Below are 23,243 nucleotides of genomic sequence, written 5' to 3'. Positions count from 1 at the left end.
TTGTAAACAGGAATATGGCCGTAGAATTATTTTTACAGTCGCATGTAAATCCCACTATTACCTGCAGAGAGATTTTCAGAGCAGAGGCCTCCATGCGACACGTTCCATTCCATGACTAGGTGTTGACAAGCCTGGTTTTAATGAGACCTTGTGGAGGTAGGCAGAAATGCTGTGTGTTCAAGGATGCTACCTATGACATGCCCTCAAGACAGTGTTCCATACCACTCCACCTCATTCTTTCTGCTCCTCCTAAGATCGGACGGGTCTGATGCTCTTTGGGTGGATGACACCTAAATGAACATCGGTACAAAGTCCCAATTTATTTCTAATATCAGAGATCAGACCTCTACTCTTGCCTGATGTGTCTAAAACAAAAAGGGGGAACTGTAGAGAGCTGCGGAATGCTGTGCCTTAAAGATAGAGCTGGTTTCTGCCTTCCACCTTCCCGATGGTGAGTGCTCTCTGTCAAGAACAATTCCACATTTGGCTAAGGCTGAGGATCTGGCTTGCTTCCATGTATGTGGACCTATCTACATTGCCCACGTGGCACGCTGGGGTTGGCTACCCAGAGGCTATTTAAGCTGTGGGCTGGCTTTCCCCAGGGTCAGATGATTGTTCAAGGTGCCTGAATCAACTGCATTGAAAAAAAAAAAAGAAAGAAAAAGTAGACTGGAAAAAGGTAAGAGCTAGAGGATATTAAGGAAGTGATGAAAGGCTGTCTTTTGGTTATGACATGGCTATTGTGCATACTAACCCCTAGCAGCTATGATTGCCTACATAAGATCTATATAAGATCAAGCCAGTCAAAATGTCAGAATGAAGAGATGAAGGGCCATGCTATCCCATTTCTAGTTAAGGTTCTATTGGCAGTTGATGACTCCTAAAAGAGAGCCACTTTTTGGAGGAGGCTGTGGCTGTTGCTAGGTTATTCATGCCTCAACTGATGGTCCTACTTTCACAGATATGTTAGTAGAATTAATTAAATTTACTAAGTTCTTAAGTTTTAAAAACAGGAATTGAAATTGGATTATAGTCATGTTAGGGGTCATAGAGGGAACTGAAGAGAAATATAGAGTGGTAGACATGATCAAAATACATTATATACATACATGAAAAGTTCAAAGAATGAATACAAATGCTATTTTGAAAAAAAAAAAGATGTTTTGGGAGCCTTGGAAGGGATATCGATGTCCTGTTTATGACTGGGCACTCAAAGCTACTTTATTCTCTCCAATTTGTTATGAGCCTCCACAGTCACTAATGGTGAACCATGATTCTCTGAAACTGATAGCAGTAACATTGTATGACAATAAATTTAGTTATTGAGAAGGCACTTTTGAGAGGCACACGATTGGCTAACAAAATAACAGCACTATCTTCCACATTAGAGCTTAGAAACGTCCCATCTAGGAGGATTTATACCAGGTTTACAATACCGGAGAGTAATTCTCTCCTATACAGCAGGCATCAAATTCAATCAGAAAGTGGTTGTTTATTCCAATAAGAGATTTGCCACTGTTGAACTACTGGGTTCATCCCATTAGATTTGTGACTATTGCTGAACAAAAGGTGGTGCAGTGAGTATGAAGGTTGATGACAGTTCCAACATCAACTAAGTAAGAAGCATGCATGGTCTGGACATAGCCGCCTCACACATATGTGGCTGATGGGCTGTTTGGTCTTAATAGGGGGCACCTGGTAAGTGGAGTGGGTGGGGGAGCTGTTTCTAGCATGGACTCTATTGCCTGCTTTTAGATCACTTTCTCCTGGCAGCATTGCTTTGCCTAGTCTTTGGGAATGAGGATATGCTCAGTCCTGATGTGGCTTGATGTGCTAGGGAGGGTTGATATGGGAAGATGGGGGCTCTCCCTTTCTGGGGGGGATGTGAGAGAGAAACGGAGAAGTAAGGGAAGGAGGATTGGAAGGGGAAGAGTGAGGGGCATGCTTGGGATGTAAAGTCAATAAACTGAAAATTTTTTAAAAATCTAAGAAACAGAGCAAAAACAAACAAAAACTTATTTTTCGACATCCTAAAGTCGAAACAGGAAAGAAACTTCCAGCCTAGTTCATTTTATTTCTTTATGTCATGAAACCAAGGCAGGTGGTGTCTTCATCAATAGGTTCTTAACCAGCCCCTTCTGGTGGGCAGTCAAGAGCAGTGGCAATTGCCCACATTGTTTAGAATGAAAGAAAGAGCCCTGCTGAAATGAGATTTTCATCTAACAACCTGTGGCTTCTGGGAGCTGCTTTTTCTACTTCCACAGAGTACCATAAATTAAAACCTCACTTTTTGTTTTTGAATAGATTTCCTTATAATCTATTTTCTGCACATCATCACTTTTATTGAAAGGTTATTTCCTTTCATACTTGTGTTCTTACATTATTCTACTCTCTCTTAAATATTTCCCCCACTCATAGGCCCCTTTTCATTATTTTCTTTTTATTCATTTAGTAAAACACCCAAATATCTATGTCTTATAAATCTTGTTTAACACAAGATTCTCAGAGTACTCAAAAGTAGCATATCATAATATTTCTGTTTTACTTATGTCATAAATTGAACCACAATTACCTACTATTGAAATTAAATTGAATTCTGTCATGAAACTTCTTTTACAAAGCTTATCAAAAATAATAAAGTTAATTTGGAGATATGTCATCCATACTGAAAGACTCATGACAATACACTTTGAATTTTGGTTTATTGTTTAGAGGGATGTATATATTATAAGCTTTGGTAGAATCTATATTTTTGATTTGGTTACAAAACATTTTGACTGCTATCGAGTAACAGAATATATTTAATTGTAGCCTCCATCCTTAAGAAATCATGTTCTGCTTAGAGAACTGCACTTGGATGACAACAGTATCTCAAGCATTGAAGAACTTTCTTCCTGTTGGCTGCCTTTACTACAAGATCTAAGTATCTCTCAAAACAGGTGAAAATAAATTTTATTTTAGCAATACATTCAAATAAGTCATGTAAAAATTATTGTGTGATGTACATAAACCACTAGAAAAAATTGGATTCCTGCAACGAAAGCAGAATTCATCAAAATAAACTGAATATATATTTAAAATCTTTAGGTTTTTTCCCTTTAGGTTTTTAATCAGCTCTAATTTAGGAAAGCTGACTTAAATTTAGCAGGACATTGTTTGAATTTGAAGTAAGTGCCTTCAAGTGAACCCATATAAGTACTTTCAACCTGCATGAATATATAGTATTGTTTTATAGCAAATATGATCTCAATATTAAGTTATGAGTTTTGTCTTAGACATGTAGCAAAACATGCAGGATTAGGCAAAACACACGTATTTGGCAAAAGTTCTCAAATGACTAGAATACATTTAAATTTAGAAGATTATAAAAGAATGCCTTTGTTCTTTGACTACTTTAAGCATACAATGAAGTATTCTTATCTGTCAAAGTTAAAACTAATGCAGGTGATAAGCTTTGGCACTGTCATTCTCTAACGATAGTCACGTATCAGTCTGTTGCAGAGGGAATTATTGAACTAGACCAACTCGGTTCTTGGAGTTGATATTCATAATTAGAATAATTACTCCAAATGATTGTTATTTGAAATTTTGTTTACTTAGATGTAACTTTTGAATACTGGTGTGGGGCTTTTTATTTTGAGAGCTATAACAATGAGTGGCATATGTTCTAACTCTAAAAGACATGTTAAAGATAGAGAATTTAACTGCATACAAAATCTTATTCACATTAAAAAAAAATGAACACCAGGTTTTCTTTCGTTTCTGGCTCCTAGGATTTGTAAAACTACTACGCATATCTATATGGCAGAAAAATAGAGGAAAACTCATTTATGGGCTAGGAGGAGGGCAGGTAAAAAGGAGGATGTAGAGGCATGCACCTGAAGAACATAGTGTACATTAAATACTATTAGGAAAATTTTCCTCATGAAAGTATTTACAACCAATATACAACAATCATATTATACATAATTATTAGTGTATATACCATACTGAATTTTTAATAATACTGTCAAACATTTAAAGATATTTTTGTACTTTCAAGTCCTTCATATACATCAGCACGTGCTATTACTGAAGCAGGAGAGCTGAAGTCATGCAAGGAAATGAAATTATTTCCTAACGGCGTAATCTCAAGGCTTAGTGTTTTACTCAGCATATTTATCTCTTTAGCCCCGGTCCAGGTCCCACTTCTGGGTCTGCACACTGTCTGCAGAGCTACATAGTGCACAGATAGAGCAGTTCAGGTTTGCGGTTTGAGCCTGCGACATCCCGGTCAGTTGACCCTGGGCAAGTCTTTTCGCCCTCTGAGCCTGACCTTCTACCTAAGTGTCAAAGGGCTGCTGTTGACTCTCTTCCAGCTAGCAATTTCTAGCCGTCATCTTTATAAGGAATATATAATAGTCCACTTCAGAAAGATATGAATTTACAATGGAGATATTCAAATGCATTTGTGCAGACATCATTGGGGTGAATAATTAGGATAGTTTTACATTGTATATATTTTGTTTTATTTTTGGTAACTATTTTCATCACAAGGAAGAGATTATACATCCACATACTTTCTTACTAAGCAAATGGAATACACATAAAGAAGAGTATTTAGTGAATATTGTTTGGAGTACTTGTTTTATCCTGGCTTCTGTTTTGAATTTTCATTAAGACATGTGACTGGTTTAAGTTTGACTAAGTGGAGTTCTAACTAGAAAAGTCTCTGGCTATATAAACCGTTCTACTTCCAGTGGGATCCTAAGTGGGAGCAGAGTGGAAACTTACCCATTGGATGCTCAGTGTACAAATCTTTTGCTTTTTGTCGTCTTTGAAACTTATATCGTTTAATGCCCAGGGCTAATGTGACAAGGTCAAGTCGTATTAGGTTTTCACTAATGTCCCTTTGTCATTCTGGTTTGAATTTTCTTGGAAAAAAAATTCATGAAATGTTACTAAAGGGAAAAACTATAGACGTTTTTTAAGGAATCTACGATCAGATTTCTACCATCACAATGAATAAAGAATCATGAATATCCAGTTTTCATGAGTTAGATCTCAAAAAGGACAATTTTACAAATCAATTCACAAAGAATGGGTATCTGAAAAGGTAAAATTGTAATATTTCAAAGATATTTGACCAAAGCAGATACATATTTATGTAAATTGATTTTATAGAGAATGTCATAATGTTTTTAAAATCTAAAATAGCATTGACTAATTTTTCTTGATGTATTCAAATACATGTCACCATATACTTGCTATATAATGCTATAGCATTGTTAAGTACACAAAATATTCTGTAGGACAGAGAACAACCATTTTATGAAGAGTGAAATAATTCATTACCTATGAATTATGAGTTCTAGTAAAAAGAAACAGAGTTAATATTAAGATGTAGTAAAGTTACAAAAATAATTTTGTTATGTATTTTTATACTTGAAGAATTAAAATGTCATACTATAAAAATGATCAAAACCACGATCAGGTGGGAAATAGTATAAGATTAAGACTTAAATTTAATAATTATGTATCCACAATGTTTGAATTTGGTCCCGCTTCCCTCCTCCTCTCTGTTAATTACCCATTTTTCACTGCTTTCCATGTGTTTATCTTCTCTTCTTCCTTTCTTTTTGTCACATCCATGTGACATTTTAGTCAACTTTACTCTTATGCTGTACAGCAAAGGGTTTGTAGGGGCAGCGCTGTTTATGTTTTCTTTTAGTATCTTTTATTCTCCACTGCACCACCCACAAGACTCTGTTAAAAAAGTAATAGTGCACAGGATTATATGAATGGTTGTATTGTGCAGAGGAGTGACAACACAGAAAGGTATTTTCTTCTAGCTTCATTATTTTGTCTACATTTCATCAGAAGTATCTTCTTTCCCTCTACTAATGCAGACCAGGGAAGTACAAGGGAGGAGTCAAGGTGCATACAAGGGTTAGTCTGTGCCAGACCCCATGAGGCTTTTAGCCACAGTGCTGCTGTGTGGCCTCTGACCTTAGAATAATAGGAGAGAGACAGACAGACACAGAGAGAGTTAAAAATATTATACTCAACTTTTTAGTTGAATGTTATGATCAATTACAGACTTACAATATAATAGAAAGAATTAACAAAGACATTTACAGTTTCATAATAATGAATTTAGGCAAATATATTTTTGTGTTAAAGATTCAGATGATAAACTGATGTGATTTTTATTTGCAAATAGCCATGGAAATGCATTTTTATGCTATAAAGCATTGATTGACTTGCCTCCATTAAAAATGTCAATCACGATGAAATTCATTTGCCTTTCAGTTTTTATTTGAAATTATGTGTTATATGTTAAATATCATTTATATTTATTGCCTTAAAAGTTACTAATGACCATTATAATATGGAAATGAATAAAATAATCTTAAGTATCAATAATTTCATTATTATAACTTAACATACACAGATTGTGAGAATATATATTTTAAATGCTTTTCTGTCATGAGTAAATCTATTTTATTAATATAAAGTATTTATAATATTATTCTTTCTGGACTTATTGATTATAGCTTAAGCGTATTTTCTATTCTGAATTACACACAATACAACTTTAAGTATTTTTATTAATAATAATTAAATCTAGTTTAAAATATTTTTCATTAATCAGTAACATCTAATCAGTTATTCTATTAAAGTGATCTTAAGTGTATGTGTATATATATACATACATATATACACACACATATATATATATGTATACACATACACACATGTATACACATACATACACATACAATCTGTTGAGTTTGTTTTTGTTGTCAAGGTATACTATAGGTTTTTAAGCCTGATATCCTTCAGTAGACAACGAATAAGGGAGTTAAGCCCTAGGAGAGGTTAATTCTCCTCCTCTCAGCAACCAGTAGTTGCCTCTAGATTGTTAGCTAGAGGTGTAACCCTGACAAATTTCCGCCTTTCATGTTAAAATGTCTATTGATATTGCCAGTGTTCCTATTTTGTTTGTGCAGCTATTTATAGCTTGGAGAGGACCTTGAACCCTGCTCAGATGAAGCCCATTGGCTGCTCAGTTTCCAAGTGGCTTCCCTAGAAAGGGGTATAGGAGTTGTCTCTGACATAAACTCAGTGGCTGGCTTTTTGATCACCTGTCCCTGGGGGTTACAGCCTTGCCAAGCCACAGAGGAAGATGATGCAGACAGCCCAGATGAGACCTGATAGGCTAGGGTCAAATAGAAGGTGAGGCAATCCTCCCCTATCAGTGCACTAGGGGAGGGGTATAGGAGGTGGGAGAGGGAGAGTGGGTGGGACTGGGAGGAGGGGGGTGGCTACAACCATGATAAAAGGAATAAGTTGTAATAAGTAATAATAAGTTAATTAATTAAAATATCTATTGATATTGCCAGTGTTCCTGTCTTGTTTGTGCATCTGTTTATAGGAGAAACTGTACAGCCAGTTCTGACTCTTAGAGTATTTCTGCACCCTTTTCTTCATGTTCCCTGAGCCATATGTTCTGTTGCTGTGATGTGGATGTTAACTTTGGGCTGGGCTCCTCATGGGTTATTTATTAGGGTAGTGTGAGCTATTGTGATTTATACATGCACACACACAAAGCATGTGCCCCTGTGTGTATGTAGGTAACAATAATAAATAAAAATTAGGCTGCCGGCTTGGCAGGGGACACTGGAGAGTTTTGACTTAGTGTAGCCAGGAGGGCCTGGAGTGAAGAAATGAGGGAAATGACATAATCTTATTTAAATAAAAACATGTTAAAAATCATAGTAATCCCCCCAAAAAGTTTTTACCTTAAAGTTTTAGGCCATGTATTTAAACTAAGGAAGGAAAAACAAACAATGTATTTTCTGTATAACTAGCTTTATAAAAAGATAAAACAAAGTAATAACCAAATAGCTACCCATTTTAAATTGAATAGCAAATACACATCAAAGCACATGGTATTTGTGACTGAAATTCACAATTCCATGGTAATTTCTTTTTTAAATGAATCAAAATCTTCCATTATTGTAATGTTCCACGGTATATTTTTAAGAAATGAATATCAATTTTCCATAATAGGATTACTTACATTCTTATGCTTATTACATTTTTAATAAATACAGTTACTCAGTGTTTTAATTGTACTGCATTGTATTGTTCAATTATAAGTGATTGTATACAATTTCTTATAATAACATAATTTCATTAAGTAAATGACTTGTGCTTCAAATGAATTATATTAAGAATATGCTTGTTACTTTTTTCAATGAATTTTTATATTTTGCTTTCAGTTTAACAACAATTGTACCACTTTTTCATTTTGTGTCTTTGGAAAAACTAGACGTCAGGAACAATTGTATTTCTGGTAAGTTTGGAATTTTAAAATAATAGGCTTTTGAGTTTATGTCTCAAATATAATGAAGTGTTGTTCTGAATACATATGCCTTTGTATATATGAAGATGAGTAAAAAGACTGTTGCTACCTTTTTTATTCCTGACTGCTCATCCATTAAAAGATTGCTAAAGCATCATGAATTGAATGAGTCCTCCTAAAATGTTTTTTCCATGTACTCTCCCTCTCAGCGCCCTCCAAGTAGCAGCTACAATCTGAATTTGCTATCATAAGCTAATTTTATCCTTATATTAAACAAGCAATATCGCTTTTTTTTTTGCTTCCAAAATTCTTATTTGTATGAAAACCTTCCACATTGTTTATTCAGTATTGTGCTCTTTCTGGCTGTAATGTTAACTATTCACTGAAAGTAAACAATTTGTAAGTTCATTTTCTTTTGATTGATATTTTGAAGTTTTGTTACCATAAATGTAAAATTATTACAGATATTTTTATGCAAGTGGTGTGCATACTTATGTTTCCAGTATACATTTTTTGACTAAATGCATAGAAGTATAATTTCTGAGTAATAGAGTAGGTGTAGGTTGTTCATTTTGACAGTTAATTCAATTAGTAATGACTAATTTCCTTGTTTGCAAGCCCAGTTTTATCATCTTTTAGAATGTTTCAGTTTTCAACTGTGTGTATACCTCTAATGCAGAGCCTGGCCTTTACGAAAATGTATATTCCTGGACTTTAGGTGATCTCTGACATTGACCAGGTCTCATGATGCAGGGGCTGAAAACTATAATGGTTTTCATAAGTGTCGCATAAGTTTCAGAATGGGTTCATTAGCAGTTTCCCCTAACACTGGCAACCTGGGCTATTTTGAGTATTTTCAAGCCTGCATAATATCCAACACTTTGCCAAGGACAAGTGATGACCTCTCTAAATACATTTCCAACATTTTTGCATCTTCTTTTCAGTCCTTTTCGTACAAATTCTAGCTGCCTTTCTAACACTTTCCACTTTAATTATTCAAAACAGACTCTGTATTCTACTGTTATTCTGGATAATAATAATATTCATCTAGACATATAATTACTGAGTTCATAAAAATGATTTGAGGGATGTATTATGTGTTTCCTTTGTGTCAGAGTCAGCCTTAAAAGTAGCCATGGCCTGGAAAGGCTGCCCCCTCCAGGGGGAGGTGATCAGAGAGCCTGTCATGAGTTCATGCCAGAAACAGCCCCAGCTCCCCTTACTAGGGAACCCCCTTGGAGACTGAGTCTATGGGCTACATCTGAGCAGGGGTTTTAGGTCCTCTCCATGCATGGTCCTTGGTTGGGGTATCAGTTTCTGCCAACCCCGAGGACCCAGTTTTGTTTTCTTTTGTTTTTGTTTTTTTATTTTTTATTTTTGGGTCTATGGGTCTCTTCTGGAGCTTTTGTCCCTTCCAGATCTTTCTAGCTCCCCCTTCTTTCATAATATTCCATGCATTCTGCCCAAATGCAGCCAGTCCTGATGAGACCTGATAGGCTACGGTCAAATAGAAATGGGAGGAGGACCTTCCCTATCAGTGGACTAGGGTAGGGCCATAGAGGGAGAAGGGAGGGAGGATGGGATTGGGAGGAGACAAGGGAGGGGGCCACAGCCAAGATACAAAGTGAATAAACTGTAATAAATATAAAAAGTTAAAAAAATAAGTATATCATGTATGTATGCCTTTGTGTATGCAGACACATATGCACATGTAGGCTGTGCCAGTGTCTGTGGGAAATCATGTCTATACACAATGCTCTGCACAGCAGCTATACTTGTATAAGCTATACTTCTAAAGGAATAACAGGTCTACATGATTCTCTTATTTAGCTTCATTGTATTACCTTATATTTGGTGTCACAATTTTTGTTGCACATGTAGTAGAGCATTAAGTACATCATGTCATTTAGTCCTCAAACAACATGATAGTCTTAAGACTGGATTGTAGGAATGGTTTGCCTACGTTTATGCAGTTGCCATATGGTAGAAACATAATTTTATACTAGGACATGTTCCACTCAATACCCTCTCTGTTCCGAAAGCATGGAGTACGCAATGGAAAAAAACATTATTTTATTTCCGCAGAGTAATGGGGAAAACATGATTTATTTATGACATTTATGTTAAAACTACATTCAGTAAAAATTATTTTTAAATAAATTTTAAATATTTTTTTTATAGATCTAACAAATATTGTGGGTTGGTTCAGTGCATGTTACTCTCTCCGTGAGCTTTGTCTCACTGGAAACCCAGTACTCCAGGAAATAAACTGGAGGTAAGAAAGCAGTTTTTAATCCATGAATGTCACAGATATTTGTTTGTATATGTATCATTTTCTCATGTATTGATAAAATTTATTTAACATTTCTTGAGACAAAAGATGATACCAACTTTCCTGTGAATATTATTCAAGATACTTAAAATAGTTTAAATTATCTTTGAGTGTTATAAATACACTTGTGGCACACACCTTTAATCTCAGAACTCTTGGAAGCTCTGGCTGGCAAGTCACTGTGAGTTTGAGGTCAGCCTGGTCTACAAAGCGTCGCGGACAGCCAAGCCTACACAGAGGAACCCCGTCTTGAAAAACCAAAAAGAAAGAAAGAAAGAAAGAAAGAAAGAAAGAAGGAAGGAAGGAAGGAAGGAAGGAAGGAAGGAAGGAAGGAAGGAAGGAAAGAAAGAAAGAAATTTAAAAAAAAATTAAAATTTTCATTAGTCTAAAATACTTTAGCATATCAATGAGTTAATGAAAGTATGATTGTAATGCAAGGAGTTGACGAGAAGTTGGCTTATTATGATACTGAACTTTGCTTTGATAGAGAAAACATTTTCTGTCAACTTCTTGTGAGCCAGTTAAATCATGTAACTTACTATTTCAATCATTTTCTTTTGAAAGTTTGGCCTATAAAATAAAACTGGAGTGGTGAGTTTCCTTACTGGGAAACTAAGTTGTCAAATTTCAGTTAGATCAATTGTTCTAATATACATTTCATTATCTATAAAAAGAGATTCATTTATCTAGAGGGTTTAAAATGAAGAAGTCTATAAAATATGGATTTGTTAATGAAAAGACTAACTCAACTTTGATACTGTTTGCTTCAGTGAACTTTACATAACCTCTGGTACCAACACAGGGATTAGTTATAGATTTTCCCAATTGGCTTCTTACTTTCATGTCAAGCCAGTGATAACATGCAAAAAACTGGTGTACTGAAAAAAAAATCTCTCTTTTAAAACATAATCCACAGGCATCATTTGAAATCTCCTTTGAGAATTTGTTTCATTGACTGATGATTAATGGAGCTTTTTAAGTGGCAGAATATGCACCAGGAAGTTTTCACTGAATGAAATATTGATTTCGCCCTGGAGTAGGAGGAGCCCAGCTGGAAAAACTAATCTTGAAATCTCACAGTGTTCTTCTACTTCATCCCCAACATTAATCAGTGTTCTCATATATTCCCCCTAAACTCATATGTCTGGCTCCTGAACTTAAGGACAATCCACACACTGTTGGCTTTTGCAGGTCTGAGGACGGTTCCCTTCAAAAATTAAGGAATAAAATTTTAAAGGAAAACTGTAAATGAAATTTGAACCTTGATTATATATCTTACAGATTTTTAACATATTGTTACTGTCTTGAACATGCAAGCAAATTTTTACATCTGAAAAATATTTCAGAATAATCTGATGAAAGTGAACTGCTTAAGAACTTTTATGGATCAAAGTGAGAAAGACAGCATCAAGATATGCCTAACATAGAAATTCAAGCCCAGTCCTCTCTTAAATTATACGACCTAGAAAAAAATGCTTTATATAATGATAGTTATAGCAATAGCCAAATGGAAAGTATTTGGTGGCAGGAATACAGTTTTGCCCCTTTCTTATCTGGTTCTTTCCAAATGAGTAGCTGCCAAGTAGTGCCAAGTGCATTATTTTGGAAATCATCTGACATCCAATGCTGTCCTTAAACTTAGTGATTTTTTTCCATTATTTTCTTTGTATAAAATATAAATATTTATGTTTAAATAAACTGTTTGTCTCAATATGCATACATATCACTATGGGTATGATAACATGTTATTCTAATTTCTTATGTTTATATTAGCATAGCTAGTAAAATGAATTTTCATTTTATAATTGTTTTTGATTGAACGCTGTTGTTACTGTAAATCTGATGTACATTAACCATATCCAAAGTTTCTGGAGTATTGACCTAAGGAACTTTTATATTATTTGTGCAAATCTAATGGCTACTTCAGTCAGTGAAAATCTCTATGAGAATTTAATAATAGCTCTTACTTTATTTTACAAATTCTTGTTGGTTTTTCTGATGTATAAGATGATGCTACAAGTCTGTACTAACAATTTTTTAATTTAAATAATGTATGTGCTGTTAAAATTTGGTAATTTTTATAATTATTTGTTTTTCCTTTTAAAATAATATTATTCTTTGGCAATTTCATGCAATGTATTTTGATTATATTCACCCTCAGTACATCCTAGAGTCACTCTCACCTTCATACTCACCTTCTGTCTCTCCTCCCTTTTCTCTCCCTCCTCTTTCTCCTCTTCCTCCTTCACTTCCTCTCTCTTTCTCTCTCTCTCTCTCTCGCCCTGTCTGTGTGTGCGTGTGTGTGTGTGTGTGTACTGCCCAACTACTCTTGAGAATGTAGCCTGCTTTATAGCGTTGCTAACTTACAATGGGTCACACAATAGAAAAAAAAAACTATCACTTTCTCAGCAGCCATTACATGCTAACCCTCCTTAGCTTGTAGTGAGATTTTTCTGCCCACCCTCACCCACTGAATATAGGGATTTTTATCTGGATATGGCTTATGCATGCTTTGTGCATGCTGTTACAATCCCGTGAGTTCCAATGTGCAATTAATGTGAGTTCCAATGTATTTTTCCTTTTATTTTATTGAAAATAGATTCTAGTTATAAGTCAACTTCAAAATTAAGCAGTCAATACAGCATCCCATGTCCTCTATTACCAACATGTAGAAAGTGCCACACTGTAGAGACCCTGTACCTGAATATTAACTTGCTGGAGTGAATAATCATATACTGACACATTGTTGTCATTCAAAGGCCATAGTTTCTGTTGAAACTTACTCTGCTAAATATATATCCCATGCATTTGACAAGTGCATAATCATATCAGTCCACACTGAAAACAATACAGCATACTTCCGCTTTATTCAGAATCCGTGCTCCCCTCACTAACTGGTAACACACACGTTTTCCACGTTTTTCTGTAGTTCCATTTCCAGGCTGCACCTCCACGTCTCCCACGTACCACAGACAACTTGCTTGCTTCCAGGTTTATGCGCTTATGTATAAAGTAGCTGTCAGCACCTCTATATGTAGCAACTTAATGTGGACATATAGTCTAAATTCATTTAAGTAAAACCAAAGATTTTGGCTCAATATTAAAGAATAGCATAGTTAGTCTTTTAAGAGACTTGTGAAACTATACTCCAAAATACCTGTGACACACTGTGTTTCACAAGAGAAATGAATTAGAATTCTGTGGCCTCAGATCTCTTCTGTCTTTTGATTGCTATCATTCTTTTGGATTTTGGACCTTTGAAAGATGTGTCAAGGTAGCTCATTATTATTTTAATTTGCAAGTCCCTAGTAAATCTGAAACTACAAATTTTCCCATATACTTATCTTTCGTCAACCTTCCTTAGTAAGTGTTTTAGTTAGGGTTTAATTGCTGTGAAGAGATACCATGACAACAGTGGTCATGGTGTTTTTTTTTTCCATTTTTTATCTCTTTTTTTAATATTTATATTAATCACAGGTTGTTTACTTTGTATCCCAGCCATAGCCTCATTCCCTCCCAATCCCACCCTCCCTCCCACAGCTCCTCCCTGCCCCTTTCCAAGTCCACTGCTAGGGGAGGTCCTCCTTCCCTTCCATCTGAACCTAGCCTATCAGGTATCTCCAGGACTGGCTGCCATGTCCTCCTCTGTGGCCTAGCAAGACTGTTCCTCCCTCGGAGGGGGGGAGGTAAAGGAACCAGTTGTTGAGTTCATGTCAGAAATAGTTCCTGTTCCCCTTACTGGGAAATCCAGTTGGATACTGAGCTACCACAGGCTATGTCTGAGCAGGGGCTCTAGGTTATATCCATACATGGTCCTTGGTTGGAGAAACAGTCTCAAAAAAGACCCCTGTGCCCAGATATATTTGGTCCTTGTGGAGCTCCTGTCCTCTCCAGGTCTTACTAACTCTCTTTTCTTTCATATGTTTTCCTGCACTCTGCCTAGGGTTTACTTTGATACACTACTAGGTAGAGTCTTTCAGAGGCCCTCTGTGGTAGGCTTCTGTATTGTTACTTGTTTTCTCCTACTTTCCATTGTGGTGTTTCATAAAAGAAAGCATTTAATTGGGGCTGCCTTATAGTTTCAGAGATTTAGTCCATCATGGCATGTAGCATGGAGGCCATCAGGCAGAGTAGCTGAGAACACTACATCTGCATCCACAGGCAGTAGGAATAGAGAGACAACTGAAACCTGGCTTGAGCTTTTCAAACCCTCAGAGCCCACCCAATGACACACTGACTTCAATAAGCTACATCTACTCCAACAAGGCCGCACCGCAGCATAAGTCTTTTACCTAATAATACTCCTTGTTGACAAAGCATTCAATATATAAGCCTAAAGGGGTCATTCTTATTCATACCATAAAATTAAGGCATCTGTTCCATTTTCTTGCCGAGTTTTAAATTAGTCTTATTTCTTATTTTAATTTTTGTTTGTGTATTTTAATAAGCCCTTTATTAGATTTATATTCCTCAAATATTTTCTCCTTTCTTGTTTTTGTTCATAGAAGTTTTAATTTTAGTTACATTTAGCTTTTCAACTGATTTTTTTTCTTGATCATGTTTTTACTTTTGATCTAAAGTTATTAATGCACTTGTTTTTTTCATGTTCTATTATCTTCTATGTATTTTTGTTTTTCACTTATGTCCATGGTGGATTTTAATTTAATATTTTTAAATGTATTCATTTGTCTACAGTCAGGATTTTTTCCATGTAAATGTCCACAACTTTCCTTCATTTGACTGTTTGCCCTTTTGTCAAATACTCATGGGGCTTTACTTTAGGCCTTCTTTGCTACTCTGCTGATCAACATGCCTTTTGTTTTGGTTTTCCACCTAATCCATGCTGTCTTACTGTATCTCCAATTTTAGTCTAGAAATCACACGTCGGTTTGACATTTGTTTCTTCTTCAGTTGTTTGGGATCCTGGATCTTTCATATCTCTGCATTCATTTATTGATGTTCATTAAAAGCATTTATGAATTCTTACTGAGACTCAATTGAATCTGTGAATTAATTTGGGATTAACTATTGCTTTGATTACATTGAGCCTTTCTATCCATGAGCATGCCATGTCTCTATGTTCTTCTTTGGTATATGTCATCCATGTCTTTTAGGTTTTCTCTAAGGAGTTTATGTCTTTAGCTATACATTTTGCTTGTTCAAGAAGTCTAATTTTTCACTGTGACCATCACCTACATGTGAAATAGACTTATACTTTCCTTGTGAAAGGTTTGTGCAAGTGCTTTCTAAGGGATGAGCTTGGCCCTTGGAACTACAGCTCTTGCTGTCTGTACTGTTCTTACGCCTTTGTATTTTAAACTGCTCTGGTCCAGCACAGAATTCAAAATGCTACTAAACCAAACTTAGAAATGTTATGAAATGCTCTAAGAGTAAACACCAAATTTCCAAAATGTTACATCAAAAATGGTGACATACTAAACACTAATTTTATATTGAGTATATGTTGAATAACATCATCTTTATATTGGGTTAAGTAACATTAACATCAATATCACCTGTTTATTTTTTATTTTTAATGTAAGTATTGTACTTTTCAAAAATATGTGCATGCTTGTATTTATCTCCTTGACTAATATTGTGTAATGCAATAGGACCAAATGAGGTCTCAGCCATTACTGCCTCTTCCCATCTCTCCTACCTTCACTAAAAGTAATACCAACCTGAAGAGTTCTCAGCCACAAATGAGACATCTGTATCACGCTCAATGCCCAAAAGTTCAAGAAACATTAAAATACAGAGGATAATAAAAACAAATTGTAAGGGCTGGATTCTGGAAGGACTTGAGTAGAAAGGTGTCTTATGAACATGACAGTACTAATGTGCTCATGAACAAACAGCAATTAGTTAACATCCCAGAGTGGATGGAGAGACATGCTAGTCATCACCCCTAAAGGAGGAGTTAGTGACAGTTGATGGCTTCTGAGAAAGGAAGACTCAGTTCTCTTTAAGGATCTGTCACACCCCAATAGATAACCATACAATATAAGTATGTGGACAGCACAAATTGGAATTGCATGTAATGATTACTCTATAATCAAAAAAATAGATAAGGAGACATAAAATTTGGAAATTTGTGAGAAGGTTAAATAGAGGGTATAGATCTTTAATGTATTAGAAGAAGGTGTAGGGGTGAATATGATCAAAGCATATTGAGTGCATGTATGAAATTATCAAAGAATTAATATTATTACTCTATTTTTGAAGTAAAAATTGCAGCAACAAAAAAATAAATAAATAAAACATAAACTGCTCTGGTATGTCGATCATACCCCCAAAGGTCGATTATTATAATGTTTAGCCAAAATGAGGTGAAAATCTAATTTTAAATGGTTTGATCATATAAAACAAAACTCTTTTCCATCCCACATTTTATCACTACTCACACTATATTTTAATGCGACTCAGTAAAGTTTTGTCTTTATTCTAAACAGCAATTTTCAAAAGTATCATCATTATAAAGTAAAGTTTCACACATTATTCTTTTTATAAGAGCAACATTTTTGTATTGCAAATTTTGGCCTGAGTATTCAACATAGATTTGATCATTTGCAATTTGAGTTTTTTGTTCATTGTAAGATAAAGCATTAGGATCTGTAAAACTCATCTTGCATATGACAGAATATTTCACAGTTTGGAATAAATTTATCATTTTCTCTGCAAAATCAAGCACATTTTCTGAGATAAACATTTTATGTTTGTTATGTGATGTTTTATGGTTATTTTAAAACATAAGTTCTTTTTATTTTTATTAATTTTTACTTTTTTATATTAATCACAGGTTATTTACTTAGTATCCCAGCTGTATCCCACTCCCTCATTCCTTCCCAATCCCACTCTCTCTCCCTCATCTCCTCCCTTCCCCTTTCCAAGTCCACTGATAGGGGAGGGCCTCCTCCCCTTCCATCTGACCCTAGCTTATCAGGTATCTTCAAGACTGGCTGCCATGTCCTCCTCTGTGGCCTACCAAAGCTGCTCTTCCCTCAGTGGGGAGAGGTAAAGGAGCCAGTCGTTAAGTTCATGTCAGAAATAGTTCCTGTTCCCCTTACTAGAGAAACCCACTTGGTTACTGAGCTACCCTAAGTTCTTATCCGGATTATTAATTTCTTCCCTCTCTCTCATAGGGATTCTATAATCACAACATTACCTGCTCTGAGAGTCCTCAATGGTGACATACTAAACACTTACTCTGAGGTCCACATTGAGGAACACTGTCATCAAGACCTGAAATGTTTCTTGGTTCTTTGTCAGTGCCAACTTCAAGAGTTTAAATCATTAACTGACAAGTATATCACACAGAAAGGGTAAGATTCTGATTTTCCTTCTGTTGTATTTAAAATAAATAATGTACTATAAACACATGATTAAATATACTATGGTTATCACAGTGACACTAGTTTGATTAGGAGCAGTGTGTCTCAGGGATTGTCAACCTGTAGTCTTATTCTGAACATCTTGTATTGTCTTAAAATATGTCCATTTGAATTTTGAACATAGTTATTTAATAGTCATAAAATTATTCAACAATTATTTTCTCAAGATTGTTTATCCTCTAAGAATTCATAGTTACAAAGGAATAAAGTAAGTTTGAAAGCATATGAATAATACACTAGGACACCATTTTACACATGTTGTTTTTACATATTACTCTAGTCTGTCACCACAGTCACACAGAAAGCTGTCAGTGTGTCCAGAGGGGCAGAGGACAAAAGCTGGGAGCTATCCTAATTCAATATGGTAAACTGATAACTTCCTTTTGCTGACCTTGAATTTTCATGCACTACAATGAATGAATTACAATGATCTTTCCATAACAGAATTTAAAATTTTTCATTGCTTCAGATAATATGTGGTCATTAATATTTCTAAATAATTTCTGATTTTTGACCTACAGTTCCATTATGAAGAGAACAAAGTATATACTTCCTAATGTTTATTATAATTACTAAGCCATGACTTCATTTTTTTTTCATTTTTATTTTTAAGATTACAATGTGATTATACCATTTCCATTCCCTTTTCTTCCCCTAAGCCCTCTCATATTCCCCATTGAATGAGGAAGGTCTGGAGCCAGAGTCCGTCAGGGTCTCAGAAATATCTGGTGAATTTATAATGGTTAGCAAGAGGGAAAGACATAAAGGCCTCTTATAAATGCATGGACTCCCTTCTCTTTAATTGTTTTTACAAATATGTATCTGTGAATGTGTATGTGTCATCTGTGTGTGTGTTGTCATGCTCACACATACACGCACACATACACACACACACACAGACGCACATGCACATATAGACCTAAGTACATAAATACAACTCGCTCTTTCTGTACAGTGTCGTTTTGTATATGTTTTCAGGGTTGGCCATTTCCATTGTATAGCCAACTGATATGATCAGTTTGCTATGAGAGTGTCTAGGAGAATAAGTCATATCTTAATTGTTACTATGTACATTGTCTAACATATTTCTCTTATAACAGTTCATTTTCTATTTGAAGTTTTTATTACTATAAGGGTAATTCATATTAAAATTTTCACACCTAAAATAATTTAACATAATAAGAAACACTTAAAATTATTATTACATGTTAACTGCATCCATAAAATAGTTGTCAAATATCAAATTATTGTTTTACTTATTTGTTCTGGAAAAGGGGTGGAATGGAATAGAGTGTCTTGTATACACTTTCAAGAGCTTTAAAGTGAGCTCCATTCTCAGAAACAAACAGGAATAATGGATGTTAAAATTGTGACTAAGAATGAGACTCAGTCAGGTTAAACTTCCACATTTGCTAAGGTTTTCAAATGAGTGTCTACATTTTTTATCAGTTACATAGGAATAAACCCCTCTCAAGGGGACCGTAGCCATTTACATTTGAGTTATTTTTGCCATGGATAACAGTTGTCCATAGAAAAACAGACATAAAAACTTTCCCAAATGTAAGCTCTTTGACTATCCAGTACAAATATTTTGTGTAACAAGAGTCAGTGCAGACAATACTTGTAATTCATTTGTAACTTCTCCAGGTTTAGGAAGTCATTGCTTGTCATGTTTTTGATAGTAAAATGTTTGATCTTCTTATCTTTAAACCAAAATTGCACTGACTAAAAGTGCACCTAAATATTTTTGGCACTTTGTCTTGACACAGATCATAATAAACCGTTGTTTTGGATTTTGTTAAAAATAATATAAAATTGTATATAAATGATTAGAATAAATTACAATGTGTAATGTTTCCAATTTTAAGTTTATCTTTGGCCACATAGTAAATTTCATCTTTAAAATCTACACAGGTTTCTGTTTTTGTGAGTGGGGTTCTACTTAATATTTTCATCTCTGTTTGTCCAGGGACAGTCTTACTTTGCATGCTGGGGACAAACTCTCTCACTACTATGAAAACTTAATGAAACTCAGTCATGAATGCAGACGAGCACATGAACATGGGGATTTGGAAATCAAGAGGGCGGAACCAGAAACGGAGAAAAAAGACCCAGCCTTCTCAAACAGCACACTGCAAAACGAGGTCGTTCATTATAATAATTGTAAAGATATTTGTAGAGATATTTCTGAGGACCTGGTGGACTCTGGCTATGGACCCTCCCCATTAAACAGGGAAGAACTGGAGGGAAGGAGTCTGGAAAAACTTACGGCGCAGAAGAATGAACCCAGCAGGTTAAGCAGTCTTCCCACCGGAAGAGCCTCGTTCTTAGAAACGGAAATGGAAAATTCCCCAATGAGCAATCGACATGCTGAGCAAAGTGAAGCAATGTAAGGCCTGTTCAAGTAGACATTCTGTATACTGTGGGTGTGTGTGGTGTGTGTACATGTGGCATGTAGTGTGGACATGTAGATTTGTATGCCCATGCCTACACAGGCCAGGAGAGGACACTGGCCGTCATACCCCGTCAGTGTCTTATTCTCCAGCAACAGTGTCTCTTACTGAGCTTTTATCTCTGTTGGCAGCTGGCACACTAGTCGTATGTCGTCCTGTCTTGATCTAGGGCAGCCCTGGGATTACAGGCGCATCTGTCTATCCCTGTCACTTTACACAGGTGTTTGAAATAACAGCTACCCTATGCAGCATTGCTCAGCAAGTGCTTTGCCATCGAGCCAGCTCCCTAGCAACAGAACCATGATTACTCTTTTTGATAACTGAGTAGAGTCAAGTGCTACCAACTGCTCACTCTGTAATTTAAGTCAACATTATTTTTATATTGATTCCCTTACTTTTCATAATATGAACAGTTAACTTATCATAGTAGTAATCTGATTAAATTACTAGCATAGCCAATGTCATAGGGGCTCTTTTGCTTTTCTTAGTCTTTATTCCAGTAGATGCTGGGGTGAATAATTATTTCTTTTATGGAAGCTATGTTTGCTTGATAAATTTTGATATACATAGGTATTTAACTGCAAATGTAAAAAAAAATGTTTTACTGACTTTTAAAATTTTCTTTATTATTATTATTTATTACAATTTATTCATTTTGTATCCTGGCTGTAGGCCCCTCCCTTATCTCCTCCCGGTTACACCCTACTCTCCTTTTCTCCCTCTATATGTCTTCTCTAGTCCACTGATAGGGGAGATCCTCCTCCCCTACTATCTGACCCTAGTCTATCAGGTCTCATCAGGACTGGCTGGATCCTCTTTCTCTGTAGCCTAGTAAGGCCACCTCTATGGGAGAGGTGATCAAAGAGCAGGCAACTGAATTCATGCTAGTGACTGCACCTGCTTCCCTTACTAGGTAACCAACATGGAGACTGAGCTGCCCATGGGCTACATCTGAGCAGAGGGTCTAATTCCTCTCCATGCATGGTTCTTGGTTGATTCATCAGTCTCTGAAAGACTCCTTGAACCTAGATTTTTTGGCTCTTTGGTCTCCTTGTGGAGCTCCTGTCCCCTCCAGCTCTTTCTATCTCCCCCTTCTTCATAAGATTCCCTGCCCAAAGTTTGGCTATGAGTCTCAGTATCTGTTTTGATGTCCTGATGGGTAGATTCTTTCAGAGGTCCCGTGTGGTAGGCTCCTGTACTGTTCCCTGTCTTCTCTTACTTCTGATATCTATCCTGTTTGACTTTCTGAATGAGGATTAAACCTCTTCCCTAGGGTCCTCCTTGATGTTTAATTCTTTAGGACTATAGATTTTAGTATCTTTATCCTATATTATATAGCTAATATCCACTTATAAGTGAGTATAAACCATGTATGTCTTTCTGCTTCTGGGTTACCTTGCTCAGAATGATCTTTTTAAGTTCTATCTATTTGCCTGTAAATTTAATGACATCCTTGTTTTTAATTTCTTGAGTAGTATTCCATTGTGGTATTTTACTAATTTTTAAGAATTTCATCCTACTCCTTCTAGATTCTGATTCTCCTTCTTTTTTATTTCTTTAATCATTTTCTTTACTAACCTTAAATCCAAAACCTCCAGATGTTATTTACAAAGACTTTATAATTTCCATACTTTGATCTTCTGGACAAATTATGTGGAAAACATCAAATAATTATGATATGTATTAATAAAGAAAAGAAAATACAGATACACCAAAGACCTAAAAGATAAGGAAAGCAACAAGCAGCAGACACCTGCATCTTGCCATTCCGGAAAATTTGGTCGATTGTAATAAATTTTCTAAGCATGACTTTCATTTGCTCTACCTGAGGATGAGTATTTACATTACATTTTTTTTCTTAGAAAAAAATCGGATGACAGAGCTGTTTTTCTCAAAAATACAATGATTCTACATTCAGGAAAACAATTTTACCTGCTTTCAATATGTGAAAAGTGATCCACATGTCAGGTCCACTTAGGGAATCTATTCCACTGTTGTGCTTCCATTGGGAAATGGGGAATGTTAAAATAACATAATCACACCAACAATTCCTGAAAGAAAAATTCATAGTTTCCAACAATATATCCATAAACAAATATAAGATGCTATATTAATTAAATGCATTTTTTTAAAAGGCTTCTTGGTTTTTGGTGCTCATACTTGGCAATTTTATTTTTATAGTGCTGGACATTGACTCTAAGACCATGTGCATAATAGGCATTAATTTTATCACTGAGCTACATCCTAATCATTAATTTAAAATCACCTTTAATTAACATACAATGAATTATAATTACTTATGATATTTTTAGACATAAATTAGATTTGTTGCCTCCTCCTCATGGCTCTGTCACCTGTGTAGCCATCTTTACACTTTCAAGCCAAACACTCTGTTACCTTCTTTCCTTCCATCAACATCTTTCATTTTCAATTTTAGATTCATGACCATTTTCATACCCATACATATACATGGATATAAGCACTAAAACTAGAATCCCGATACAAGAAAAAAAAGTACTCAATGTTGTGAATATTATATATATATATATAATTTAATATAATTATTCTATTTCCTTTTTATCATGTCAGAGTTTCCCTTATGTAGCCCAGGCAAGGCTTTTACTTATCAGCCTCCTATTCCAAACTCCCAAGTACTCTAATGCAACCTCACACTGAGGTTATTTACTTTCTTACTCTTCTTATATCATTTTATTTTG

At 35.3% G+C, this 23,243-nt stretch overlaps 1 protein-coding gene across 3 annotated transcripts in view; it reads left to right on the top strand.

The window, feature by feature from the left end:
- The window catches only part of Lrriq1 (leucine rich repeats and IQ motif containing 1), a 211,703-nt gene that overhangs the window by 36,335 nt on the left and 152,125 nt on the right, over positions 1 to 23,243 (top strand). For all 3 annotated transcript variants that reach the window (XM_060377971.1, XM_060377970.1, XM_060377972.1), the window contains exons 11-15: positions 2,812 to 2,939; positions 8,268 to 8,341; positions 10,532 to 10,625; positions 17,825 to 18,004; positions 20,043 to 20,462. In XM_060377971.1, coding sequence (XP_060233954.1) covers positions 2,812 to 2,939; positions 8,268 to 8,341; positions 10,532 to 10,625; positions 17,825 to 18,004; positions 20,043 to 20,462 — 896 coding nt within the window. The remainder of the gene's footprint in view (positions 1 to 2,811; positions 2,940 to 8,267; positions 8,342 to 10,531; positions 10,626 to 17,824; positions 18,005 to 20,042; positions 20,463 to 23,243) is intronic.

This window comes from Meriones unguiculatus, chromosome 2 (assembly GCF_030254825.1).
Source record: "Meriones unguiculatus strain TT.TT164.6M chromosome 2, Bangor_MerUng_6.1, whole genome shotgun sequence".
In the NCBI taxonomy this organism is placed as follows: Eukaryota; Metazoa; Chordata; class Mammalia; order Rodentia; family Muridae; genus Meriones; species Meriones unguiculatus.
Note: the sequence above shows the minus strand (reverse complement) of the source record. Positions and strands in the feature narration are given on the sequence as shown.